This window comes from Bombus pyrosoma, linkage group LG6 (genome assembly GCF_014825855.1).
Source record: "Bombus pyrosoma isolate SC7728 linkage group LG6, ASM1482585v1, whole genome shotgun sequence".
NCBI classification, from domain to species: domain Eukaryota; kingdom Metazoa; phylum Arthropoda; class Insecta; order Hymenoptera; family Apidae; genus Bombus; species Bombus pyrosoma.
This window is the reverse complement of record NC_057775.1, coordinates 9,427,173-9,450,956: the sequence shown is the minus strand read 5'-3', so window position 1 is coordinate 9,450,956 and position 23,784 is coordinate 9,427,173. Positions and strand designations below refer to the sequence as shown.

The 23,784-nt window shown below is 35.8% G+C and overlaps 3 protein-coding genes across 11 annotated transcripts; 2 read left to right on the top strand and 1 right to left on the bottom strand.

Moving 5' to 3' along the window:
* Positions 1-705: 705 nt before the first annotated feature.
* LOC122568486 (chromatin assembly factor 1 subunit A-B) lies at positions 706-15,377 on the bottom strand. Of its 3 annotated transcripts, none has more exons than XM_043728251.1 (10): positions 15,316-15,377; positions 14,862-14,953; positions 13,965-14,749; positions 13,730-13,881; positions 13,229-13,650; positions 12,988-13,154; positions 2,521-2,669; positions 2,383-2,434; positions 2,169-2,307; positions 706-2,040 (listed from the first exon to the last, which is right to left on the bottom strand). In XM_043728251.1, the coding sequence occupies exons 2-10, from the start codon at positions 14,938-14,940 to the stop codon at positions 1,541-1,543; spliced, it is 2,445 nt and encodes an 814-aa protein (XP_043584186.1). In that variant the 5' UTR covers positions 14,941-14,953; positions 15,316-15,377; the 3' UTR covers positions 706-1,540. The 3 variants fall into 3 exon arrangements, with proteins under 3 accessions (XP_043584186.1, XP_043584185.1, XP_043584187.1); XM_043728250.1 differs by having other exon boundaries at positions 15,057-15,357; XM_043728252.1 differs by having other exon boundaries at positions 15,244-15,337.
* LOC122568488 (Wilms tumor protein homolog) lies at positions 3,358-12,774 on the top strand. Of its 6 annotated transcripts, none has more exons than XM_043728257.1 (6): positions 3,358-4,559; positions 10,314-10,672; positions 11,178-11,439; positions 11,523-11,765; positions 11,967-12,106; positions 12,213-12,774. In XM_043728257.1, the coding sequence occupies exons 2-6, from the start codon at positions 10,646-10,648 to the stop codon at positions 12,513-12,515; spliced, it is 975 nt and encodes a 324-aa protein (XP_043584192.1). In that variant the 5' UTR covers positions 3,358-4,559; positions 10,314-10,645; the 3' UTR covers positions 12,516-12,774. The 6 variants fall into 6 exon arrangements, with proteins under 6 accessions (XP_043584192.1, XP_043584195.1, XP_043584193.1 ...); XM_043728258.1 differs by lacking the exon at positions 3,358-4,559 and adding an exon at positions 6,770-6,785; XM_043728259.1 differs by lacking the exon at positions 3,358-4,559 and adding an exon at positions 6,844-7,237.
* Positions 15,378-16,162: 785 nt separating the features above from the next.
* Positions 16,163-23,690, top strand: LOC122568487 (palmitoyltransferase Hip14). Of its 2 annotated transcripts, none has more exons than XM_043728253.1 (10): positions 16,163-16,610; positions 17,509-17,747; positions 17,836-18,035; positions 18,120-18,329; positions 18,403-18,697; positions 18,755-18,955; positions 19,281-19,442; positions 19,514-19,670; positions 19,825-20,069; positions 20,161-23,690. In XM_043728253.1, the coding sequence occupies exons 2-10, from the start codon at positions 17,610-17,612 to the stop codon at positions 20,395-20,397; spliced, it is 1,845 nt and encodes a 614-aa protein (XP_043584188.1). In that variant the 5' UTR covers positions 16,163-16,610; positions 17,509-17,609; the 3' UTR covers positions 20,398-23,690. The 2 variants fall into 2 exon arrangements, with proteins under 2 accessions (XP_043584188.1, XP_043584189.1); XM_043728254.1 differs by having other exon boundaries at positions 16,165-16,610; positions 18,418-18,697.
* The last annotated feature ends 94 nt before the right edge of the window (positions 23,691-23,784 follow it).

The window sequence follows — 23,784 nt, the reverse complement described above, 5'->3', positions numbered from 1 at the left end:
ACTATATTAAAAACTTTTAATAATTAAATTAATAAAAGCTTTCCATCCAGCTAAATACAAAAAGACTATAAAGGCTGGATAAGAGTAGAAAAATGTATATAGTTCGCCACTGAACGTCGACATTAATCTGACCCTCAACCTCTGTTATAATTCACAAAGATTTCGAGTTTTTGCAATCTTTTGAAAAATCTCTTAAAGAACCATATGCAATGGATGCGGTAAAATCATACGAAAGAATGGAAAAAAGAATAATCGTAATCGAGAATGGAGAAATCGAATAGAAAGGTTCTATCGTTCGCCGATTTCCGATATCGTATCATTTTCGCTCCAATAAGACACGCTCTTCCGGTCGACCGCCAATAATAGAATGCTGTGCAAAACTTTTCGTTGCAGCTATTTTATTTAACTCCGATGCACTGTTTGACGGAATGCAATTCCACGTTCCGCAAAGCCTGGTCTGATGCATTAACCCATTCGAACGTTACTGCCCGGTGCAAAAGTTTTTAGCCGATGGAATCCTCTGGATAATTCACATTACTCGAACAGATTATCCCCATTCGCGCTTTCCTTTCTGACTTACCCTTTGAGAACGATGGATGAGGGTTAAAAAAAAAGAAAAAAGAGAAAAGAGAGCAAAAAAAAAAAAAAATGAATATCATGGTATTCTTCGATTAGTTCGACGGGAGGTGACAAGCTTTCCACTGATTTATTTGTTAACTTCTTTTATTATAAAAGTATAACTGTATTAATAGAACAGTATAACGAGCAATAAATTTTATACGCTTCATTCTATCTTCCCGTCTTGCCCTTTTCTAACAAACTAAGGATACTGCATTCCGTTCGTGATCTTTCTTTCAATTATACGATTAGAAACATATATCACATGAAGTATATTGTGACTTCGATGCCGACCTTCTCTAGTTAATATCGTAAAGCTTTCGCGAGATACATCTTTGTCGTATTAAGCATCACTCGTATGAAATCGTAGATACCATTTTATTTCTAAGAAAACATCGATAATCACGTTGTTAAGTGTATACAAAAGAAGGAACTATCTAAATCGACGAGTAACGTTAATTCAAGTACTATTTGAGCCATTTCATCAATCGTTGATCGATTACATTGATTAAATAGTAACCCACAACGATTTGTGACGCTGAGTAAAAACTGAAGTTAAGTTTTTTTTATTTTTGAGTATTCCATTTTAATTCTCGTATCTAATTTTCGAACGATGCCAGTTAAATATTACAGCAAAATGCATATTGATCCATATTTAGAAAGCAATGGCACTATTCCAATTAATTTAAACTAACTTACAAGTCGATTTTAACAAATCAGTTGCGATTAAAAATGACCAGATTTTAAATCGAAGAAACAGTCCGTCAAAATCGATATTTCGAATATTAAATAGCTTAAGATGCCAGTTTAAAACATTGCAAATGTCTTAAGTAATGTATTTCTAAACACGACTCGAATCTATCATTCCCCCAAGCTCTGAACATATCGCTTTGAATAATTGGAAGACGATCTTAAAATAATCTCATTTCGGAGAGAAGAATAATCGGATTTTCGTGATATCACTCTTCTTCTTGGGTGTTAGGATATAGGACCAGCAATTTGGCAAAGGAAGCTCCTCGTTGATGTGCTCTTTTCTGACGTTCTCGTCAACGTACCAACACGCCTTTGAATGCATCGGCCCCTCCTCTGGACACGGCATCCATTTGCCAATCTCGCGAATCTTTTGTTGTATACTGGCTTTCGAAGGCTGAGTTTTAGCTCCCTTGTTCTTTTTACTCCAATAGGCCATGAATTCTTTTACAAGACAGCGTCTACTATATGTATTCCCGTGTATTAATCGAATAAGATCCGGTATAGCTGCTTCCGGAAATCGTGTCTTTTTTGAACTCGTCAGCGGTTGCTGTTGCGTGGGAGTACTGCACTCGTTGGTTGCCATGGCTTCGTTCATGGTTGGTAGTAGTATCGGTATTCGATACACCCAGGCGTCTCGGGCTGACAAAAAGTCTACGATCCTTGGTGGCACTGGAAGCAGAAGATAATTGTCAGATATTTCTCATTATGACGCAATTGTAGAAATAAAAATTCACGCTTATCTTCTGGTCCAACGTCTAGCAGCTATGTTAGGTATATTTTAGATGTCGAATACTCACCGTTTACTTGAAATTCATTTTTAGACCCTCTCCAAATACAACCTATTATTTTTGGCTTTAACTTCGCGGTCTTTGCGTTCCTTTCGGACTCGAATTGTTCTCCGAGTACTTTCAACTTGAATTTTTGTGTTTCAGGAGTCTACGGAAATGAAAAAATTCTTTACTTTACTCTCGATAGACATGATTGATTATTATTTATTTTAAAACTACTTACCATGTCTTGCTTGTCTTCCTCGTCAGCACGAAGCTCTTCGTCGGACAAGTAGCTGAATTATTAAAAATACGGAGATTTACAAACGGATGAAAATGTATAAATGTTTAAAAATATCGAGAATGAACTGAATTAACTTACCCATGAGGAACCATGAAATCGTTATCTACATCATACTCGTTGTCCTCCGGATTCTCCTCGTCTTTTTCATCGTCAGAACCGCGCAAAGATTCGCCTGGTTCCTCTTCCTCCCATTCTTCGTCCGAATCGATCTCGTAATTGAACCATCGCTGAAAACAGAAGAATAAGTTTTTCAAATAAAATCTGAAAGCTCAATGTGACAAGTATAATCGAAATACGTGACTCTAACGTGAAGCATCGTATTATGGTAGATAAGAGTCGAAATAAGTGCAAAACACGATGCGTTATGGATTTACAAATAATCTATCGAAATGCGATTAAAGGCTCGAACCATTTTATTATCGAGAATTTTTTCTGCCACTGATAAAAACGCACGTTGAATATGAAGACAGCTGGAGAACGCCGAATGAACGCTAGTAATAGTTACGTATCATTCAATTTTTGTTTAAACTTTACTTGAAACTTCGTCAAAAGTTGCACGCCAACACGCAACTTTCACGATTATTTTTAATCGATTTACGATACATCCCTCTTCTGATGGAACGATAATCAAATCAATTCGTCGTATAGCTTTTGTCGAATAAATTTTTGGGGAAACCTGTTTTTTCTTTTCTTTCGCCGTTACAAAAGTAAACTTGAAGTAATCTCGTGTTTCCTTAAGAACTTCGATTTTGATCGTCGTTCGGAATTTTTCATCGCGATTCGTGAAAACATTATCGGTTCGTTCTCCACAGACTTTATTTTAGTTACGAACATGGCCACGGGATTTCACTGAAGTGTAAAACATGATTAAGCAGGACGTCGGTATCAATGCGACTTCCTTGACGGGTGATATCGTCGGCGCACGTGCTGCTCTTCTCTTCTCGGTGATTCTCTTAGTCGCCGAGCGATACTCGTCAACGAGTCGGTGCTCTCGAAATGTGGATGTGGATACGTTACCACGAAATCGTCCCTCGTTTCCAACGAATCGTCACCATGCGACAAGAACAATAAATCGAACAAGCAGTCGAAAACTTGTAAACGAATCTCCTCTGTTTACTGGAAACGCGAATCTTGCGAATCGATCGACCTTACGCTGTACAAAATTATTCCTCGCTTAGTAAATTTGCACTCAAGTGAGCGACAAGTGCGATCGGACATCGAAGAAACGAAGAAGCGTTCGAGGATGGGATTTTAAAACCAGTTGCGGGTTTTTGGCACAGTCGCCGGATTTATAATGGAAAAGTGACTCATACAGATACTCAATATTTTAAGGCTGTTTAATATACGGGAAACAAATAGTACGCTTGTGCAAACTAACTTCACTGAAACGTAGTCCGTGTTTACGCGGCAATTTGCTCAAAGAGTCTGACGAAGACCGGCAATTAAAAATCGACGATTCGCTTTGTAGAATCGAAGGAAGAGTTACGAAGAATTGAAGTAACGATGGAATGATTTTTTCATCAAACGCAAGCAACTTGGTAGCTTGTATCAGTAGCTATTTTTATCGATTTATTTAAAACATTATCTAATTCTAAATTATAAATCTTCATAGTCATTCACCTAGAGAATTAGAAATTCAAAGGTAAAGATCAGGTGAAGATATTGAAAGGTACCAAAGTTCGAGCTCGAGGAGGAACCAGAGGCAAAGCAATCGCGTTTCTTTGCGTGAGAAGGTCTAGAAAGATAGAAATACGATTTTACGAGCTGTGACTCGTATCGATCGATCGAACTGGACGACGAAAAGAACCCATCTACCCAACCAAACATCCTGGCTATCGCGCATCGGACCGAAAAGTCAATAAATCGTTGGTTTTCTTGTTGTTTGCGGCGCGAGGCGCGGGCTCGATCGATAAATCAACGTCGATTTGATCCCCGCGCGAGCATCAATTACAGGACCTTCCCTTTGACATTAATTTATTAGCGGCGGGAAACGTAATATCGCGAATGATCGGCGACCTAACCATCGTTCGAGGCGTGACGCGGAAAACCGGCGAACAAGAGGAACAAAGAGAAAAAGGGCGACCACCAGTTGAGCAGCTTTCGGCAGCGTAGCAGAGGTGAGTGCCGATTTCTTCGACCGTTAGAAGCGTTTTTCGATGCCAAGAATCCAACAAATTATTGTATTAACTCTCCATTAACATCATCGGATCGCACATGATCACAGATTTGTATCGTTATTTAATTTCAATTTAACTTTCATTTAATTTTTTTATATTATCAATTGTATTTTAATCTATTTAATATAATATACCTAGCATGGATAAATCTAGTTCTGTAATCTATCTATGGTTTAACAATACTAATCGACAGACTGAGGATCATAGCGGTGTAAATCAAAACTTTCCACTTTCCTGTAACCAGTTGCGCTGTGTTCTTTCCTATTGTTTGAAACATAACGAAAAGGGTGTAACACACGAAAGGATGGTGAACGTGGTGGACGGTTGGCGTTGACAGAACATTTGATACGGTTCCATGCATGCCACGAGCACGGTACCTCGACTCTTTTCCAGCGATCCTATTCGGTATCGTCAAGTGCCATTTAAGCGGCGATAAAACGTATCTCGAAAAATTATGTCCGGTTACCTCTGCACTGTCGGTCTTCACACTTTCACGAGATCGTTCGACACCGAGCGACTGGTGTTGAGAAATTTCACAAAGATTTTCCCTTATCGAACAACCATATACAGGGAACAATTCTCTTTCTATACTTTATTTCCTATATAAGAAATTTGTTGGAAAAGTTATCAAAAAAGTCATTTTTTCCTACGCAATATTTTATATATATCAAAAAAAAAAAAAAAAAAAATAATGATAAAATCAGAAATAACGAAGAACATCTACACTCTCGTTAAGAATCTTAGGATAGACGTTTCGTTTTTACTAAAGCTTCTGTCTATTTAATGTAAATTACGAACTCGAAATTATGTTCACTTTATAATATAAATCCTAATAGATCAGATAGCTTGTTTCAACGATTACTTAACTATTCTCAGTTTTGCAGTAAATGTAATAATTGTTGCAAAGCTTGGTAACAACGGCGTAAGTACCTCGTCGCTTGTAAGTGGAAGTGGTGCGTGCGTGAATTTAATTCATCGATTTAACGAATGGGGAAAAGAATTTTAAGAAATGATAATGCGTTTAATCGGTTTCCGCCTGGAAAATCGTAGGCATCGTCTGGAAAGACGCGTCGGAGGAAATGCAGTTATCGGTGGAACGCGACCCGTAACTTTAGAGCGATGCCTGGCGAAAGCGGTGGTAGATTATTTACGGCGTGTTGTCACCCATCGGGCCATCTGTAATGGCTGTTTTATGCCCCATTAAGATTATAGCCGGTGCTTCTTGACGTTGCACACCGGAGATTAAATCCCTGCATGTCCAATTGATTTATTATCCGAATATTCGGCTGAGATACGCGGCCTTTGCCGGCTCCGCCCTTCTTCATTGCCGCAGCATCGATCGCATCTCCACGATGTTTAAGTTTCTTTAATTGTTTGTTCGTATCTCATCTTATAAACGTTCATATTGTATCCCATCTTCGAAACTAGATCATGGACGCTTTAACAAATTAAACAAACTACTTTTTCCCCGCATAGGCAATACGTACATAGTAGTAACGTATGTGGCTCTTATCAACATAATTATCGCAATTAGACGGAGATACCCCTGAGTTTTATTCGCTTGAAAACAAAACAGTGAACTTTATCCCAATCGCGTTTTGAAGACGTGCCAAGTGACACCATGATAGCGGAATCGGCGAGATTAGCGAAATAAGCTCCTAGAAATACAATCGCTGTTAATTTAACCGAGATACCAAACGTTAATTAAAGATCGCGAAACTTTTAGGCGAACTTCCGTGTAAAACGCGCGTGTCAAATTATGCGATATAGAGATAGAACTGGTCCGTTGACGTAACGAGAAGTTAGTTGAAATAAGACATTCGGCCACGATCTGCTCGCAAAATCTTGCCAGTAAAAAAAGAAGTAATCGAGCCTGAAGCGAGAACGATGAAGATATCGACAAGCGAAATGAATCCCGAAGCTTTTTATCGGTTGCAAACGGTGACGCAACCAGCAGCGCAATTAATAAATCTCTCTAGAGGGTAGATAGAGAGAGGGGATCGTCGTTGCGGCGCAAAGTTGTATGGAGTTTTTGATATTTCAATTAAACCGTCGACAATCAGTCGCAACGCGACGACGTTTCTCGAGAGTGCGTCAGTTAGATAAACGGCCGTACGATATCTCTCTTTTACTCGGAAAACTCATAGGCGACGTTAACAAAGCCACGTAATCGATCGACATTCTCTACGGATTAAATTAGCGTAAAACGATAAAAACGTAGAAGTATCGTAAATGACATAGCAATCGGTGTCTAACAGATAAAATAAAAATGTAGTTACGATGCGTCAGCGAAATCAGTGCCTCGCGGATAAAATTACTGCACTGTGTTGCGATCTTCGTTTGTTTCAATCTTCGATTGATTCGTTAGAATATTTTATGGCAAGTACGACGTCGAAATCCACGAAGCTAGGACGAACGAGAAAAGTTTATTGTTCGTTCTGTGATATGTATTATCTAGGAAGAAGGATACGTTAATTTATAATTAATAGGGAAAAGATATGTCAACTGTAAAAATAGAGATGCGGAGTATCGATGTTCTGCCGAGATACGCTAGCGGATGTCGTCTTAAGATACGGAGGAAAAATAGAGAGAACAGAAAATCAAACGGAGTGACCAAGGTCAGATTGTTAAGTGAAACGATGAATATTTATGTTTAACGCGTGTAACTGCTGGAAAATTAAAATAGATACTTTCTCCATTGCATCGTTTCGGAAGATATGCGTAACCATTTCAAACACTGTCATTTCGCGTTGCTTTTTCGGACAGTCGCAGATAAGAAATTTCTGACGTGGACATAGGTTTCCCTGGACGTATTCCAAAAGCATAACGAACATTTACGTAAAGATATAATCCCCTCTCGGTTCGAAAGAAATCGATACGTCGATATCGACGAGCGATGGTCTGTTTTCTATAACGATATCTATAGAGTGAAACAAAAATAGAGTCCAAAGCTGTAGGGTAAACGGTACTTGCCAAATGACGAAAAAAATCCTAATGAACGTGGGTGAAAAAATTGATAGTTTGAAAATAATAAACAGTTTCTCGTTCAAGATGAAAGGAAATAACTTTCTCGCCTCAGATCGAAGCAGTGGATCATCTTATCGTTTATCTTTTTCCTGCCTGCAAAAGCTCTTCTACGCGTCCTCCCTCTATTTCCACGCTTGACATCTGCATAGTCTTTCAAAGATTCCCAGACTTAACTATTTCACTTGCCACTTTGGTATTAAACAGATAATCCATTATTTCGTATACGGTACGATAGCTGCCAAAGCGAGAAAATTACTCGCTTTCGGTTATTAAACAATACGTTGTTTATAACTTTGAAACTATTAATATTTCGATGCATATTTATTAGAATATCTTTTATCTACTCTAGAAATTGTAAACTCGCTTTTTGGTTCACCCTGTATAAGCGGCGTGCCATGTTACGCTCGCGATGAACATTATTCCTCCGATATTCCCCAACTTTTATGTAATTCTATACTCAGGTAAACAAGGAAAAAATAATGATTTGCGCATTTGAAAAATGCTTCAACGTTATAATTACCAAAGCAAATTCAAATTTAATCCAGTGACCTAATTATTCAAACCAAAGTGCATACAAAAAGTACGTTATACACAAATTTCAGTGATCACGACCATTCTTATTTATACCATCTAAAAAAAAAAAAAAAAAAAAAGAAAAAGAGGGAGGAAGATAAAAAGGAAAACCAAGAAACAAAACAGTAAAGATTATTCCAAGAGTTTAAGCTCGAAAGCACAAGGTCGAGACGTTGCACTTCTTCTCTTCGCTGCAACGTGTTCTTGACATTTTAATTGAATGCAAAATATGTTCGTTGTATCTAAGGTCAACTTCCTCCGACACGGATAAACGTATTACGAACGCGATCTAGCTGTTACTGCCACTGACTTCGAACCATATTATCGGTTGCTGCTCCTTTTTGTCACTCTAGGTCAAAGCCATTGTAATTATAATATCGTTGCCCCATTGATACATTCTTTGGAAATGTACTATATTATATCCAACAATTATTTCGATTTAAATATCCCGATCTTTAATAAACTAGAAGCTAATAACGAACTTTTCGTCTACTTCATCGTACATACAGGATTTAATGAAAACAAAAAAAGGAAGATCATCAACTTTACAGCTAAACTTTTTGTTCTTTCGCTTGGACGTTCTTCAAGGGATCGTGGTAGTCCCAAGACAGTTATAAAGCTGTTCCTAGACAACTGCTTTATTATTATGATCACAGACGAGCAAAAAATCTGCGCGACTAAGTGAATATCTGCCAAAAATCAAAGTCTTCGATCCATTTGCAGAAATGATCTGTGTAGAATCAGCTTCGTCGAGAAAAATAGTAGTTCAAATCGAGTAGTTGTGATCTTACGACGCGAACTGGTAAATGAGAACTGTGTCTGATGAAAAATATATTAACAGAAAGTTAGAGTAATTTTTAATTTTAAAATGATTCGGCGCCACGCCTCGGCAAGTGAACCCAACTTTCAAACAATTACCGCCTTTTCGACTCGACCCGATTTTACGACTCCGCGACTTTATCCGCTTGATCTATCACTCAATTCTATTCTGACTGATACACCGGCGCAATGGTTACGCGTTTAATCTCTCTCGTCATAAGTTAACCGGCTTTTACCGATTCGCCGCTTCTTACGTTTTTCTTTTTTCTTCGAGCTTCCTTTCGTCGTCGACTCAACGGTTCGACAACGATTTTCGCCGTCGACGTGTCGTTATCCGAACTGACAGATGCACGCACACGCTCTACATCTGGCTAACTACTTCTCGATAATATAATCTATTCGATATCAATCAATTATTCAATTTTTCGAAATACTTCGTACAACGTGTTTATAAAAGTCTTCTATAATTGCTGGAATATCTTTGTCAACTACCGTATGTGCCATTCAAGAGTCAAAGCATCGACCACATCGCAAAATTTCTCCTACGAACGGTACAATTAAAAAGAAATCGCCAACCGACAACGTCATCGTCACTTGCAGACTTCTAGGGCCATCGATGGGCCACGTGCTCCTCGACGTGATTCGCTGAACCACGATTAGCGATTTCGCGAAGAGAACACCAACGGTCCTGCCGAATAGGCCCACGGCCACACGGACACGTCGCTCATGGCCGATTATCGGGGGTGACTGGCGTCGTAAATAAGCGCGAGCCGTGACGAGCCAATTAGCCAGGAAGCCGTTTCGCTGGCGCGTCTGCCGGTGTTCTGGGACTGACTTCTCCCCTGGGAGAAGCACGGCGACGGGACCGGGTGGCACAGCCTCGATTATCTCGGCCCGTGTGGCGACAAGCCACACCACGAGCACCGCGTCTTCTCTCGGAATCGAGATCGGCTTGGTGTCGCAGTCTCCACGCGTTCTACGACCGCGAAGCGTTCGAAAGGGTGGGTCGCGCGACCTCGACAGTTCCACGCGAACACCAAGTCTCCCAGGACGTTCCTTAAGTTCTCCAGAAGGGACAAATCGAGATAGAAGATCGTACGATCGTTTGATATTTCGTTGTTCTTTCGTTAATTTCTTCGTTCGTTCTATAGCGTGATATAAGAGCTAGAATTTCGATTCAGAAGGGTGGCTTGCTAGGAAATTCACGATACACCGATATTTCAGCTGAAATTATATTGCGTTAGAAAGGAAACGTTAAGTATTCTATTATTGCAGAAAGTTTCGAGGCTTAGTTTCGTTCATTGAGGATGACAGTGGTTTAACGCTTGCAAAATTCTGACGGATATTTAGAAGCTTCGAAAGAAGGGTTTGGAAGGACGATCGAAAGCGTGCGCCGATTTGTTGGTGGCGCGCGGTATCGGCAACTTCGTAACAGTGGCAATCGGAAGTGATAATGCGCATAGGAAATCAAGACAGTGATTAATAGTGAACTAATTACATATGAAACGCAAATAGAGAAGACAAACGAAGAAGAGTAAAACGTCACGGACTGCGTAGTTTTATGAGACATTGATTTTGACTAGAGAGAGCTTCGACTAACCGACAAGATGATAGAAGAGGCTGCGATGTTCGACGTAAGTAGAAGCTGACAAACGACATATCGCGTACCTTCGGGTAGTAAAAGATATACAACAGAACTGCAAACGCAGATATCTATCATTAACAATTCTAATCGTCAAGCCGATTAACATCTTATTAATTACTTAAATGGAGAATAAAGATCAAATAGTTTGGAAAGAGGCAAGAATCAACAACGATGGTGACCATCGCAGTTGTCGTGTTGTTTCCCTCTTTCTTTCGGTGCCTGATAACTCAAAATAGAATTGAATGTTAATCAACAGATATAGAGCGTTCGCGCCGCTTGACTTATTGTCGGTATCACCAAGAAACCAGCCCGATTAATCGGAAACAAGCAACTCTCGCAACAATAAACAGTCCCGTTACGTTGCTCGTGAATCGATCATCTTTTTGTTTTTGTTTCTAGCTGTCATCGTTGCAACGATCCTCTTCGATCTTCCATACGACGAATTCTCTTGTTTTTCTTTCTTATTTTATCTTATTTCTTTGTTTTCGTCACAGATGACGGACGAGTTGTTGTTCTCCGCGTTGGGCCTGACCATGGACACAGGTGTCGAGAAGCAACTGTTCTCCACGAATTCCACGAGTTTCGCATGCGACTACGAGGCATCCTCTTGCAGAACGACGCCACGCAGCGATGACTCGGAGACCGTCGATCAATCGAATAATATAGGGAACACGGTCGAGTGTTACACGGATCTGACTTGTCCGGCGAAGATATCTTGGAACGAATGGTCTGATAACAATTCAACGCCACTGTCAGGTAGCTAGTGACAAGCAGATAGATGCTCTTTTAGCGTTTATAGGGTAGGTTGAACGATGACTGACAAACGCTGTTTCTGTTAGGTACAGGATGTCTAAGCGAACTAAGCGAGCTGAGTGAGTTGGACTCGGAGTTGGAATGGTGTTTAGACAGAAGCTGGAACTCGGGTCTTCCGGACAGGACACCGTTGTGCACAGCAGGCTGCGAGGGTTTTCTACACCTTCCTCTACCCAACCCACAGCAAACGTTTCAACGAGAGGAACCATTATGGGTGCTTGGGATTGATTTGAGAGCCCTCGATGATACCTTGGAAACCAGCGGTATAGGTAAGTTTCGAACAGCTTCCAGAATTATCGTACTAGAGAAAGCTATTGGACTGAAATCGTGTCTATCTTCTGACCGAGTTGTCCTAAAATTTCGACAGCAAATTTATAAAATAATTCATCGTAGTTTTCTTCATGTACCTTAAAAAAATGAAGAAATTGTTTCAATTCGGTATCAGTAATAATCGTTTCTATTGATTTAAGATTATAACAATAATCAAGTAGAAGAAAATATTTCGTCAGCAGCTGCCGCGGCACTAGCAACCCATGACTACACTAATCGCAGTTTGGCGAACGCGGCTGAGGATCGATGCTTTCCTTGCACTTATCAAGGATGCGTCAAGGTACGCTACATCTAATCAATGTCCCAAGAAGATATTCCAAGACTATATTTACCAATTTTTAAATATTAGAATTAAGAAAATAGAAATCTAACAACTACCTTTTCAGGTCTATGCAAAGGCGTCCCACTTGAAAGCTCACCTACGTCGGCACACAGGCGAGAAACCATTTGCTTGCACGTGGTCCGGTTGCGGATGGCGTTTCAGCCGATCCGATGAATTAGCCAGGCATAGACGATCGCACTCAGGCGTAAAGCCTTATCCATGCGAAATGTGCTCGAAGAGGTTCGCGCGCAGCGACCACTTGGCCAAACATCGCAAAGTGCACAGAAAGAACGCTTATCCATTGTTTCACGGGGGAAGAGGGCTACGCGGAGAAAAGATGAATTCCATTCTACCAGCGGAGATTTAGTCAATTTATCTTATATAATATAACTGACGATGATGGTATTGAGCGTCGGAAGAATTTTCTTTCGGATTTCTCGAATTTGCAGCTTCGTTGCTTCCTTGCGATGATATTTAATCGGGAAATCGGAAAGAAAGTGTTCAGTTCTCGATGCATGAAAATTGTGGAAAATAATTTCCGTGTTGAAATTTTAGAGAGAAAATATAATTCTGAATTAAGTGACAAAATTTATAATGCGACAATAAATTGTTGAAAATACGATAAATTGTTTGTTGATTATTTAATACGATTTAAGCGAGTAGTTGTAAAATACAACATTAGTTAGAACCAAACTGTGAAAGCCTCAAGTTCTTGATAAAGACTATTGCTATATATACCAAAAATGCGCCCAATCATCATCGCAAATGTGCCTCAGTATCATATATACATCATCAAAAGTGAAAGAGCTTTTATGCAATAAACGGAACTTCAGACTTACCGTATCCTTGGAGAAGGGCCTTCGAGGATTGATAATTTTGCTGTGTTTCCTCCACGTGCCCCAGTAAGGCGGACGTTGATTTTCAGAAAATTGTAGCAATTTAGGTCGTCGCATCTCTACAACAACATTTTGATTCACGATGTTCGAGCTGCCATCGTTTTCTTCGTCTACAAGGAAACGACATGTGATTAACTATGATGTATGATTATATGAATGATTAATAAGGAAGAATAATGTTTACCTAATAAAATTACGTCATCTTTCGTTTCGAGCGGCCAAGTTTTCGACGATTTGCGTGGAATTGTTCTTTTATCCTTAATCTCACTAAGATACAAATCTGCCATTTGTGTGCTTCCTTCATTGCACATTTTGTCCAATAACAATTTCTCTTGTTCGCTTAAGAATCTTCTACAGACCTTAGCTATCTTCATATCTCCCTTTACCTCGAAAGGCATGAAATTCTTCACTTCATTCGTGCTTTCGTCTTCGACGGATTTTTCTTGTTTCTTAGCAACGAAGAAGCTGGTGAAAGTCGTTGCTGCTTTCTGTTTCTTGCGCTCTGCTTCTAACCTTTCTTCCTCTTTTCTTTTTTTTTCCTCCTCCTTAGCTTCTTCCCTTCTTCGACGTTCCTCCTCCTTTGCCTGTCTTCCTTTCTGTCTTTGTCTGTAAATACATATTACTGAAAACTGACAACTATATATTTTTACAAAGTTATAAATGTTATAATAGTAAATATCCGTACTCGATCTCCATTTGTTTCCTTTGTTCTTTCCTTTTCTTCTCCATCAATTTTTGTTCTCTTTCAACTCTTCCCCTTTCCTCTTTTTGTTTTCGTTTCTCTTCCTTTTCTTTTTTCCGATTTTGTCGTTCCTCCTCCAATTTCTTTTCCTTCTCCTAATAAATAAATGAAATGATAAAATTAACTGAGAATTAAATTAACAAAATAAAATATCTGCGCTGTAAGTGTCCCAATTTACCATTTTCAATCGTTTCTTCTCTTCTTTCCTTCTAGCATTTAATAATCTCTTTTCTTCTTGTTTAGGCGTTAATTTCTTCAGCTTTGTTTTATCTATTTTGGTAGTTTTGATAGTTTGCGATGTACCAGGTGTATCTGTCATTGTATTTGCAGATGACTTGGCTTCTTCGTCTTTCTCTTCGGTATCAGAGGATAAAACTACAAGATCGGAATCAGACTGATACAAAGAATTATTGGCAACTGAAAGTAAGCCTTCTACTTTATTGCTTAGATTATTGGTTGTCCGTGGTGTATTTATATTGGTTTTAGTTGCTTTGTTAGAACTCTCCTCGACTTCTTCTATCGAATAATTCTTCTCCTCTTGGAAAGAAATTTCAGATTCTTCTTTTGAGGCATCTTTTTGTTTATCAGTCTTTTGAAGGAACTTTGTTAAAGGACTTGACTTTAATTTCTCCTGTTTCTCTAATTTTTTCTGGCCAGCTACACTTCGTTTTGAAGTTCTGGTTTTACTGCTAGCTTTTTCTTTACTAAATGCATTTTCTTTTGCATTTTCAGTTTCTGTGGGTGGATCCTCCATTACTTCTATAAGATCGATATCTTTATTTCTTATATCGACACTCGTGCTATTCGGTTCATTATTTACACTATCCTCACTTAAATTATCCTTCAAAATTTTCATTGCTTTTGGACTTTTACATTCCATAGAAGGTGATGGTAATTTCCTCTTTCTACTGTGCACAACATTTGATGACTGTACTGGACTTCGCATTTGGAATGGTAATTGTGCTACATTAAAATTTCAAATTACATATTTTACATGCATAAATTTCTCACTTTGTTACAATATATTTTTATAATAATTATATTGACAATACTGTAATTATTAAAAATTAAATACCTTGTTTCATTTTCTTTCTTTTGATAGAAGTTACTTCGAAACAGCAATCATCTTGTTCATTGCTATCCATCATTTTCATCTCACAAGTCCTTCTGAGAAAGAAACACAAGATTAAAATAAATCTCAATTGAGTACTTAATTGAAAATAAAAAATAAACGAATGAAAAAGTATATCTTAGTATGCCATTATCTTACTTAGATATATCTAAATATCAAAGTCTTTTTTACAACATTACATCAACTGACAAGGTTGACGACGAAGCTGTCAATGATACATTGTTATAACCTAACAATAATTTATCAGATAAATGTAGGTAATACGAGAAATAGAAAAACATGAATTAAATATGTATGAATTCCAAAATAAAAATAATATATATACACTAAAATTAAACTATTAAAAGAACTATTTTCACAAATACAATATGTTGATAAAACATTACTGCCGAATTACAATTGTAACAAAATCGGCGGGAAAATATAGCACAGAACAGGACAAATTTCAGATGATGAGATTTTCCATGAACTTTAATTTTACTAGATGAGCGACTTTCAATGAATATTAGGAGCCGTGTAACAAAGAACTTGATCAATCAGTGGTTGGTTAGATTTTAACTAATAAAAACTTCATATTTCATTTATTATTAAATTTATAGATTGGAAATACAGATTGTATATTTATACCATAAATTAATTGTTTATAGATGAGTTTCTTGTTTTATTTATAAAATTGTCCGATTTTCATGAATTTAAGAATATATTTTGCGAATGTTAATGTTCATACAGCTGAATCATCATGCTCGATAGAGAGCGCGAAAGGTTAAAGATAACAATTGGAATACAAATATAACTTTAATTTTACAGCAACTTACTCGGAATGTTGATTACTTAAAATATAAAAAAAGAGATTCGAGAAACTATCCTTTTTTTTAGGTTTTGTCCTAATCCTTCTCTCATATTCCAAGGCCATCCTCTTAAATATTTATGATTCAATTGTCAATTAGATTCTATTTCATCGACCGCATATTCTTTCTGATTTCACTGCAGCTTCGGATCGTCGAACTTGCTTCATAGTAAATCCAAATTTAGGCAGTAGAAATCACAAAGAACAATCGTATTTATTGGTAATTAACTATATGTACAGACGATTTCAAAATTCGTTGCTACCTTAGATACCGATATCGGTAAACGTAAAGTCAAGTTCACGCGATACCGTAAAGAAAGAACAACCGCGTACGTATACACGTACATATTTACTTTCTCCGCCAGATGACTCGCTGATAACTTTACCTGACTTTACATTCGTTCGATGAGCATCGGATACCGATCGGGCTGTTTGCGAAGCCGTTTGGTCAATAAGAAGCTCCTCGTGAAATTTGAGATAGCAGAATGTACGTACATGTGACGCGAATGGTGTATCGTGTATCGGTCCGGTACGCGACCTGTGCTCAATAATTCCATCAAAAAAGGAAACATTCACGGCGATGAAATTCTGTGACAAATAAGGAGAATAAGAACAGTGCTGACATACCTGAGTCGCAAGAGAAACAGCAAGTTATTGCAGAATATCCTTTCTACAGACGAAAGAAAAAAAGGTCAACACTTGTCTGGATTGTATGCGATGTGCCGGCGACCCACCCTCGCTCACTGTTTATCCTTTAAGTATAAATCTAACCCTTTACTACGTATTCGAGGGTAGCATGCCGCATACTATGCAAATCTACCATCACCGTTGTCATTGCCTAGGAGGTAAGATATGATATCATCGTAATAGTAGTTACAGATGTATTTACAGATATAATCGGAAATCATTTCATCAATATTGTGAAATAATTTAATCTTATCATGGAGTTGCCTTTTATGAATTGTCTTGATGTTTAACGGTTGTATTGCTCCCTCCTTGGGATAACTACAAGAATTATATTCCTTTGTAATTATATATGTACCAACAACTTCGGTAGAGAAGTAAGATTCTTCCATGTAATAACGTGATTCGAAAATTTCTCAATAATGGGAAAGAATTGTTCATTGTGACGTTTATCATTAGTCCCTGACGCGAATACCGAATCGATTGTCAATATGCTCGATGTACGCCATAATACACATCGTATTTACAACGCGGTATACACGGTGAATACAAACGATGAATTGATTACTGTAGGTTAAATTGAATAATATTAATCGTCAGACGAAGAACATTCGTATGTTATAACGTTAGCAACTTTTTACTTGATAATGTTTTATATTTCCTACCGATTTAGCTTATAAGGTCAAATAAGGGGAATCGTGAAGATTTTCATTTATAATACGATCTATAGAAGTATTAATAATTTGATAAGATGTCATGTGACAAAGTACCAATAAATCTGATCGTAATATAAATTTATAAAAGTCATAAGTATTTATTTAAATATCTATTATTCTTATTTAAATATATAAAGAACTTGTTATGCTAAGAAATTAAACATGTTTTAATATAAAAGTTATACGAAAACTTCTTCGAGTTTATTTTTTAATAACAAATGACTATATAAATGGGTACATTGATATTTAAATAATAGAATAAAAATTATTAGAGAAATGAATAATGTTTAGAAAAATTTTAGAAGATAAAATTTAATAGAACAATATATTGTTACTGTTTCAGTTACATTTTACAAGATAAATCAATTTTAAAAATTTATTTTTGGACACAGACCTTTCTTGTATCTATAGCCTGATTTCCAAGTTAATATTAATAAATTCAACATGTATGCATTAAAAATACAAACTGCCTGTCAAAGCGAGGGTAGTGGGGAACCTGATGATCCAAGTAGTCATCATCAAGAACCTGTTAGACCTCCAGCACAGGATTGTAGTTCATTTGACATTGTTAGAGCAACTCAGGTAATTAAATTTCAAATACTATTATTTGGCTAATTATTCGCTTAGCTATTGAAAAATATTTGTTATTTGGGGAATTAATTCTTTATAGTATGGAGCTTTGGATCGTGTGACTGAATTAGTAGAAGCTGGTGCTGATGTAAATCAGCCAGATTCAGAAACCGTAACATTATTGCATTGGGCAGCAATAAATAATCGAAAAGACATAGTAAAATATTTGATTGCAAAGGGAGCTGTTGTTGATGCAATCGGTGGTGAACTTGCTTCCACACCACTACATTGGGCTACAAGGTTAATTTTAAGTTATGATTCAAATTGATTTTATGATAGAATCTAATAAATCTTCTAGCAAATAAAATAAGTTGTTGTTTCCAGACAAGGTCATTTATCTACAGTTGTGATATTAATGAGAGCAGGAGCAGATCCAACTCTTAGAGATTCTGAAGGATTTTCATGTATTCATTTGGCAGCTCAATTTGGTCATACCTCTATTGTAGCTTATCTAGTTGCAAAAGGAGTAAATCCAAATATGCCAGACAGAAGTGCAATGACACCCCTCATGTGGAGTGCCTATAAAGTTAATAGGTAAGTGTGAAAGAAAAATGAAAATATCTGTTTGTGAAAATTTTAGAATTACATTATATTGTTTACTTTGAAGTTTTCCCTTTTACAGTTTAGATCCAACACGCTTGTTACTGACTCTAGGAGCATCTCATTTGCTCGCAGATAATTTACATGGTAATACTGCTTTGCATTGGGCAATTATAGCTGAGAATAGTACAGCGATATCAACGCTAGTCCATCATGGTGCATCTTTGGATCGACCTAATGTTCTATATGAAACACCAATGACATTATTGGATCGTCATATTGGTGCTGCCTGGTTAGGACATAAAATCAGTCAAGAAATCAGAGAAAAACAAGGCAGAACAAGAATATGGTGTAGGGATAAGGTGTGCACTCTAATTATTTTTATCTAATTTCGTTCTTTAAAGTTACATTTCTTGCAGAGAATACGCTGGTATTGTATGGTCAGTACGCCATTTATAGTTTTTTATCTCATTGGAATGATTTTTCAAAGTGGATTGGATTATCTAATAAAAATAGGTGCCTTTATCACTCTTTATATAGCACTGTATTTAGCTAATCATTTTATCTTTGACGAACGATTATTTCATATTATACCAATGTCAATCTATTTGGCTACAAAGGTGAGTATTCAAAAGGACGTATCATATTTATTATTACTAGACCCTTTATATTAAAGTCTTAGAATTAAATAATGTTATAAATCTGTGTAGAAAGAAGTGACTGAATTATATCAGATATCAACTTTTACACAACTGATACAAGTGACTTATCACGATACGTGTTAGATACAACAAGTGCCTTATCATAAGACATAAGAAAGCTAAATTAATATTATTGTAAATAGCACACAGATTTAATGTTCTTTCGATAACTTTCTACTTTATGTGTAACTTGTATAATATTAGCATTTTCATAATCAGCATCTTTTACGATCATTTGTTACAGATGTGGATATATATAACATGGATATTTTGGTTAGGCATACATGCTGCATGGTATTTATGGTTACTATTAGTAGGTGGATCTGTACCACTCTGGATATGTTTCTTACAATCCTGGAGGGGTGATCCAGGTGTAATTACAGCTACACATGAGGATAAGTTAAATGTAACAGTCTGTATATTACGATTACATTATCTGTAGATGAAGTGTATTTTTCAATTTTTCATTGTTTTCAGACAATTATAGAATTAGCAGAGTCTGGTGGTTTTGAACCACAATCATTTTGCAGCAGTTGCTTGATTAGAAGACCTATGAGATCTAAACATTGTTCTACGTGTGATCGGTGCGTTGCACGCTTCGATCATCATTGCCCTTGGATTAATAATTGCATTGGTATGTCAAAAAACTTATGTGGAAGATGGTTTTATTATGTTAATAATATATATGACTAGCACAGTTTCAAATTGCATTAGCTTTAGACAATCTAATTTCAAATAACGCAGTACTTACAATTTTTAACATCCGTTTTTTCTTTTTAAAAACTTAGGTGCGCATAATCACAAGTATTTTCTGGGATTTTTAGCATCATTATTAGGCCTCTGTATTGTTATTTTATCCGCTAGTGCACAGTATTGGCAATTTGAGTGTTGGACAAATTTAACAAAAGGGCATACCGCTGATAATTATCTAGTTACTACGGCTACATGCGATGCTTGGGTAATGTGGGTTGCAGCAAATACGGCCCTTCATTTCTTTTGGGTCGGTACGCTACTTGCGTGTCAATGTTATCAGGTTTGTTCATTTTATCTCTTTTACGTCTATATAATCAACCGAGTTACGACAATTTATTTTGTCACCGTAATATATATTTTTTATTTATTAGATAATGGTTCTTGGAATGACAACAAACGAACGCATGAACGCAGGACGCTATGCACATTTCAAACAGGGGAATCCTTTCCATCGTGGCGCTCTTCAGAATGCGGCTGATTTTTGTAATTTAAGCTTCTGTGGAGTAAAAGCAAAGCCCAGTTCAGATTGGTTACACAGTTTCGATCATAAGCAGAGCATCGAAAAGTTGCCTCTACTTGCTACGAAAGACAACTTCCAATATATTTAGAGTTTTTCTCAAGGATCGCAGAACTGTCATGGAAGATAATGTAATTTTGCCATCAGAAGCTAACATAGTGTGTCATATCATTTGCGCCTGGAGCATACTTCTGAATTACCAAAGAGTTACTACAAAATTGGAAGTGACTTTTAAGGAAGGTAGTGATTTTGCATATACAGATTTAAATTGCATAATATAAGTAATTTCTTACATTTAATAAAATACAAATTTTAACATTCGTCTACCGTAAAAGACTGTTCTACGACGTAAGTATGCATATCCCACATTTGTGTACTCTTCGTTTCAAATATGAAACAGAAGAACACGTTGCACAAGTACTTTGACTCTATTTTTACAACAAATTATGAACCAAGATTCCTTTTTGTCTTCGTATATTATCTCTACAGTTTACTTCTTAATTCGATAAACGAAATGTTAACATAATTGATTAAAATGTAGTTTATTTTACATCGCATTGTAAATATCTATACTTTTCATGGAATTGTAATGTCACAGAACATGAACACGTTAACATTCTCTTTTTTTCAATTACAAGTTTTTAAGTTTACTTTAAATGTTATAAATCCCAACGAGTATCAGATTTAATCCATAAATAATTTATTTGTATAAGTACAATTCTGATCATGTTGGAAAACAGTAATATCTTTATACAAAAAAAGCCATGACAGTCAGTTGTATAAGATCATTATATAATCGATGTTATTTATTACAATTATTTGTACTTTGCAGTTTTTATTGTCCATGATAGAAACATGAGTATTCATATTAAATTTGAATAAAATTCAGAATATGTAAAAAAGTTATTAAAAGGTATTACTAACGAAAAGTATGGCATATTTATATTTAATAGTTAACGGATCAATTTCAATCCAAAAAATAAATCAAACGTTGTGCAACATTATTGTAAGTAAAATTACATTGCATATTATTGTTGGCAATTTAATCCGTTTTTCCGTACTTATGAATAAGTTTACCTGACTTAAGTGCCATGCTTATGCTCTTCAAAAGACATGCGTATACAATACGTATTTACACTCGTATATATATATATATAAGTATTTATTTATGCTCTTTGTAAGATTTGATTAATGTTGTCTGTTGTATTTAATCTATTACTACATTATGTAAAAACCATTTTAAACGATAGCAATATAGGATAGTCTATAACAATTGTTTATAATGTCTGTTTTAATAGATGTCATACTTTGATAATGTCATCGATTTCAAAAAATTATATTATTATGCGTAGAAATACCAAATATAAAATAAGAGAGGAGCCTGATACATTTTTGTACAATTACAACGTGTGACGACAGTTACTAATAGAAAATAATTGTGAGATATTACTTTACATTCCAGAAACGTACTTCGGTGTATAACTGTGAGTTTCTTTTTCGTCTTTAACGTTAGCGTGTGATTAAAAACGTATGCTCATGCTTTTAATTCGTTTGTCAGCATCATTGACATGCGTAAACAATTGGAGTGCACTGTTAAGGTTGCAAGTGCTATGTCAATTCCACTTTCTAACATTCTTAGTCGTGATTATCAAATACTAATACTATGAAAGTTGTGTTGCGCGCACAATTAAAGAAGGAAACCAGGCATTCTACAATTGATTGCATCCTTAACAGGATAGGACACAATTTAATTTTATTAAGATATAATTTAAAATAAAAGCCCATGTTAAGAATATTTTCGTCAATGATCCTGTTTAACCAGTTATTAAGTATAAGTATTAAATACTCAAGCTAAAGAGAGTGCATGTGTTTTTTACATTGCATTCCCAATAGGTGCCTAAATATCCAATTATGTATATTACCTTATATGAATTTATAAAAAGGATACTCTGTGGATCGATCAAAAGTGGTTTAAGGATACTTTAAATTTAAGTTCTTATTCGTTAAGTAATCTTCAATATGTTCCGAATAATTGAGCACAGATAAGTGTCGTGTCATAGTTTATTAATTTTATCTGCATAACAACCGAAGATAACGATTAGATCATTTCATCAACTGTATTATTAGATTCTCTGAGTTTACGTTGTAGTAACGGTTAATATGCAAGTCATTTAATTTCATTATGTATATAACTGAACTTAATTTTAGTTTGGTAATTTGGCAATCTTGTTCGAAAGTCTTTGATATAAGAATACGCATGTACAGGACGAAATTAATATTTGGTACATTTATCCGACTCTCATTTATTAAAAATAAGTTTTCAATTTTGATTGCTTGTACAGAATGTTACGAGGTGTTTGTACAAAACATTGAGACATACATATGTAATATTATATAATATATAGAATCGACCGTGCGATGATATTAAAGAATGAATACTCTATGTCAGAATTATTACAAGAAACACGACGCGTATAAATATTATAAATACAAATGTTAGTTAGATGTAATTACTTGATAACAAACTATTAATTACTTATAGAATGAATGTGTTAATTAAGTCAAGCATATAATTTCTCTCGAATGTATGGTATACGTTTAGTATTTATTCATATTTCCAATCTAGTCCAATTGATATTAAGGTAAACCGGTATGTAGATTATGTTTACTTCCTATAAGCGACAAGACACAGTCGATTTATGTATAGCAAGCAATTTCTCTCGTTTTTCAAAGTGAGTGAGTCGGAAACAAAAGAAGGATTGTGTAATTAATGACGCAATATCAACGAATACGAGCATTGAGAAACTGTATTATAACATTTTGAGAAACATACAAATAAGAAATAGATAAATACAAGACAGGAAAGTTTTTATAATAATTAACATTTTTAAATGTTTAATTTGTAAATTGCAAGAATTGTTTGCTTCGAAAATGTATAAGGAAGTTGAATTAATGAATTAAATATACAGATTAAGATTTGAAAAAAGCAGATATTTAGAAATATGTGAGAATTTGAACGTTTAGATTCTAGTTAATCTAGTTTAGATTCTAGTTAAATTTTTCGTGGAAAACGATTAAATATAGTTGTAAAAACCTTTTGTCTGACTTGTTACGACTTTGAAAAATTATGGAACTCCTCGCAAACATAGATCAGTTTACAGCTGTTGTATCGAATCATATTAGGCTAATTATAACACTCTATTTCTGATTCAATCAATGTAAATAATAATCTTTTACTTCTAACGGCGTTTTAAGAACAAATAAAGTTTAAAAAAGCAAAGTATCGGAGATGTAAACATTCTTGGCAATTAATTGCAAAATTCAATTATAGTTACTATACGTTGTATAATAAATAAAAAAAAATATATATAAATGATTAATTTATCGATCATTGTTTTACTATTTACATTTTGATTCGATTAGCGAAATATATTTCTGTGAATTTTCTTTTTTTACAGAATTTGACTTTATCAAATTA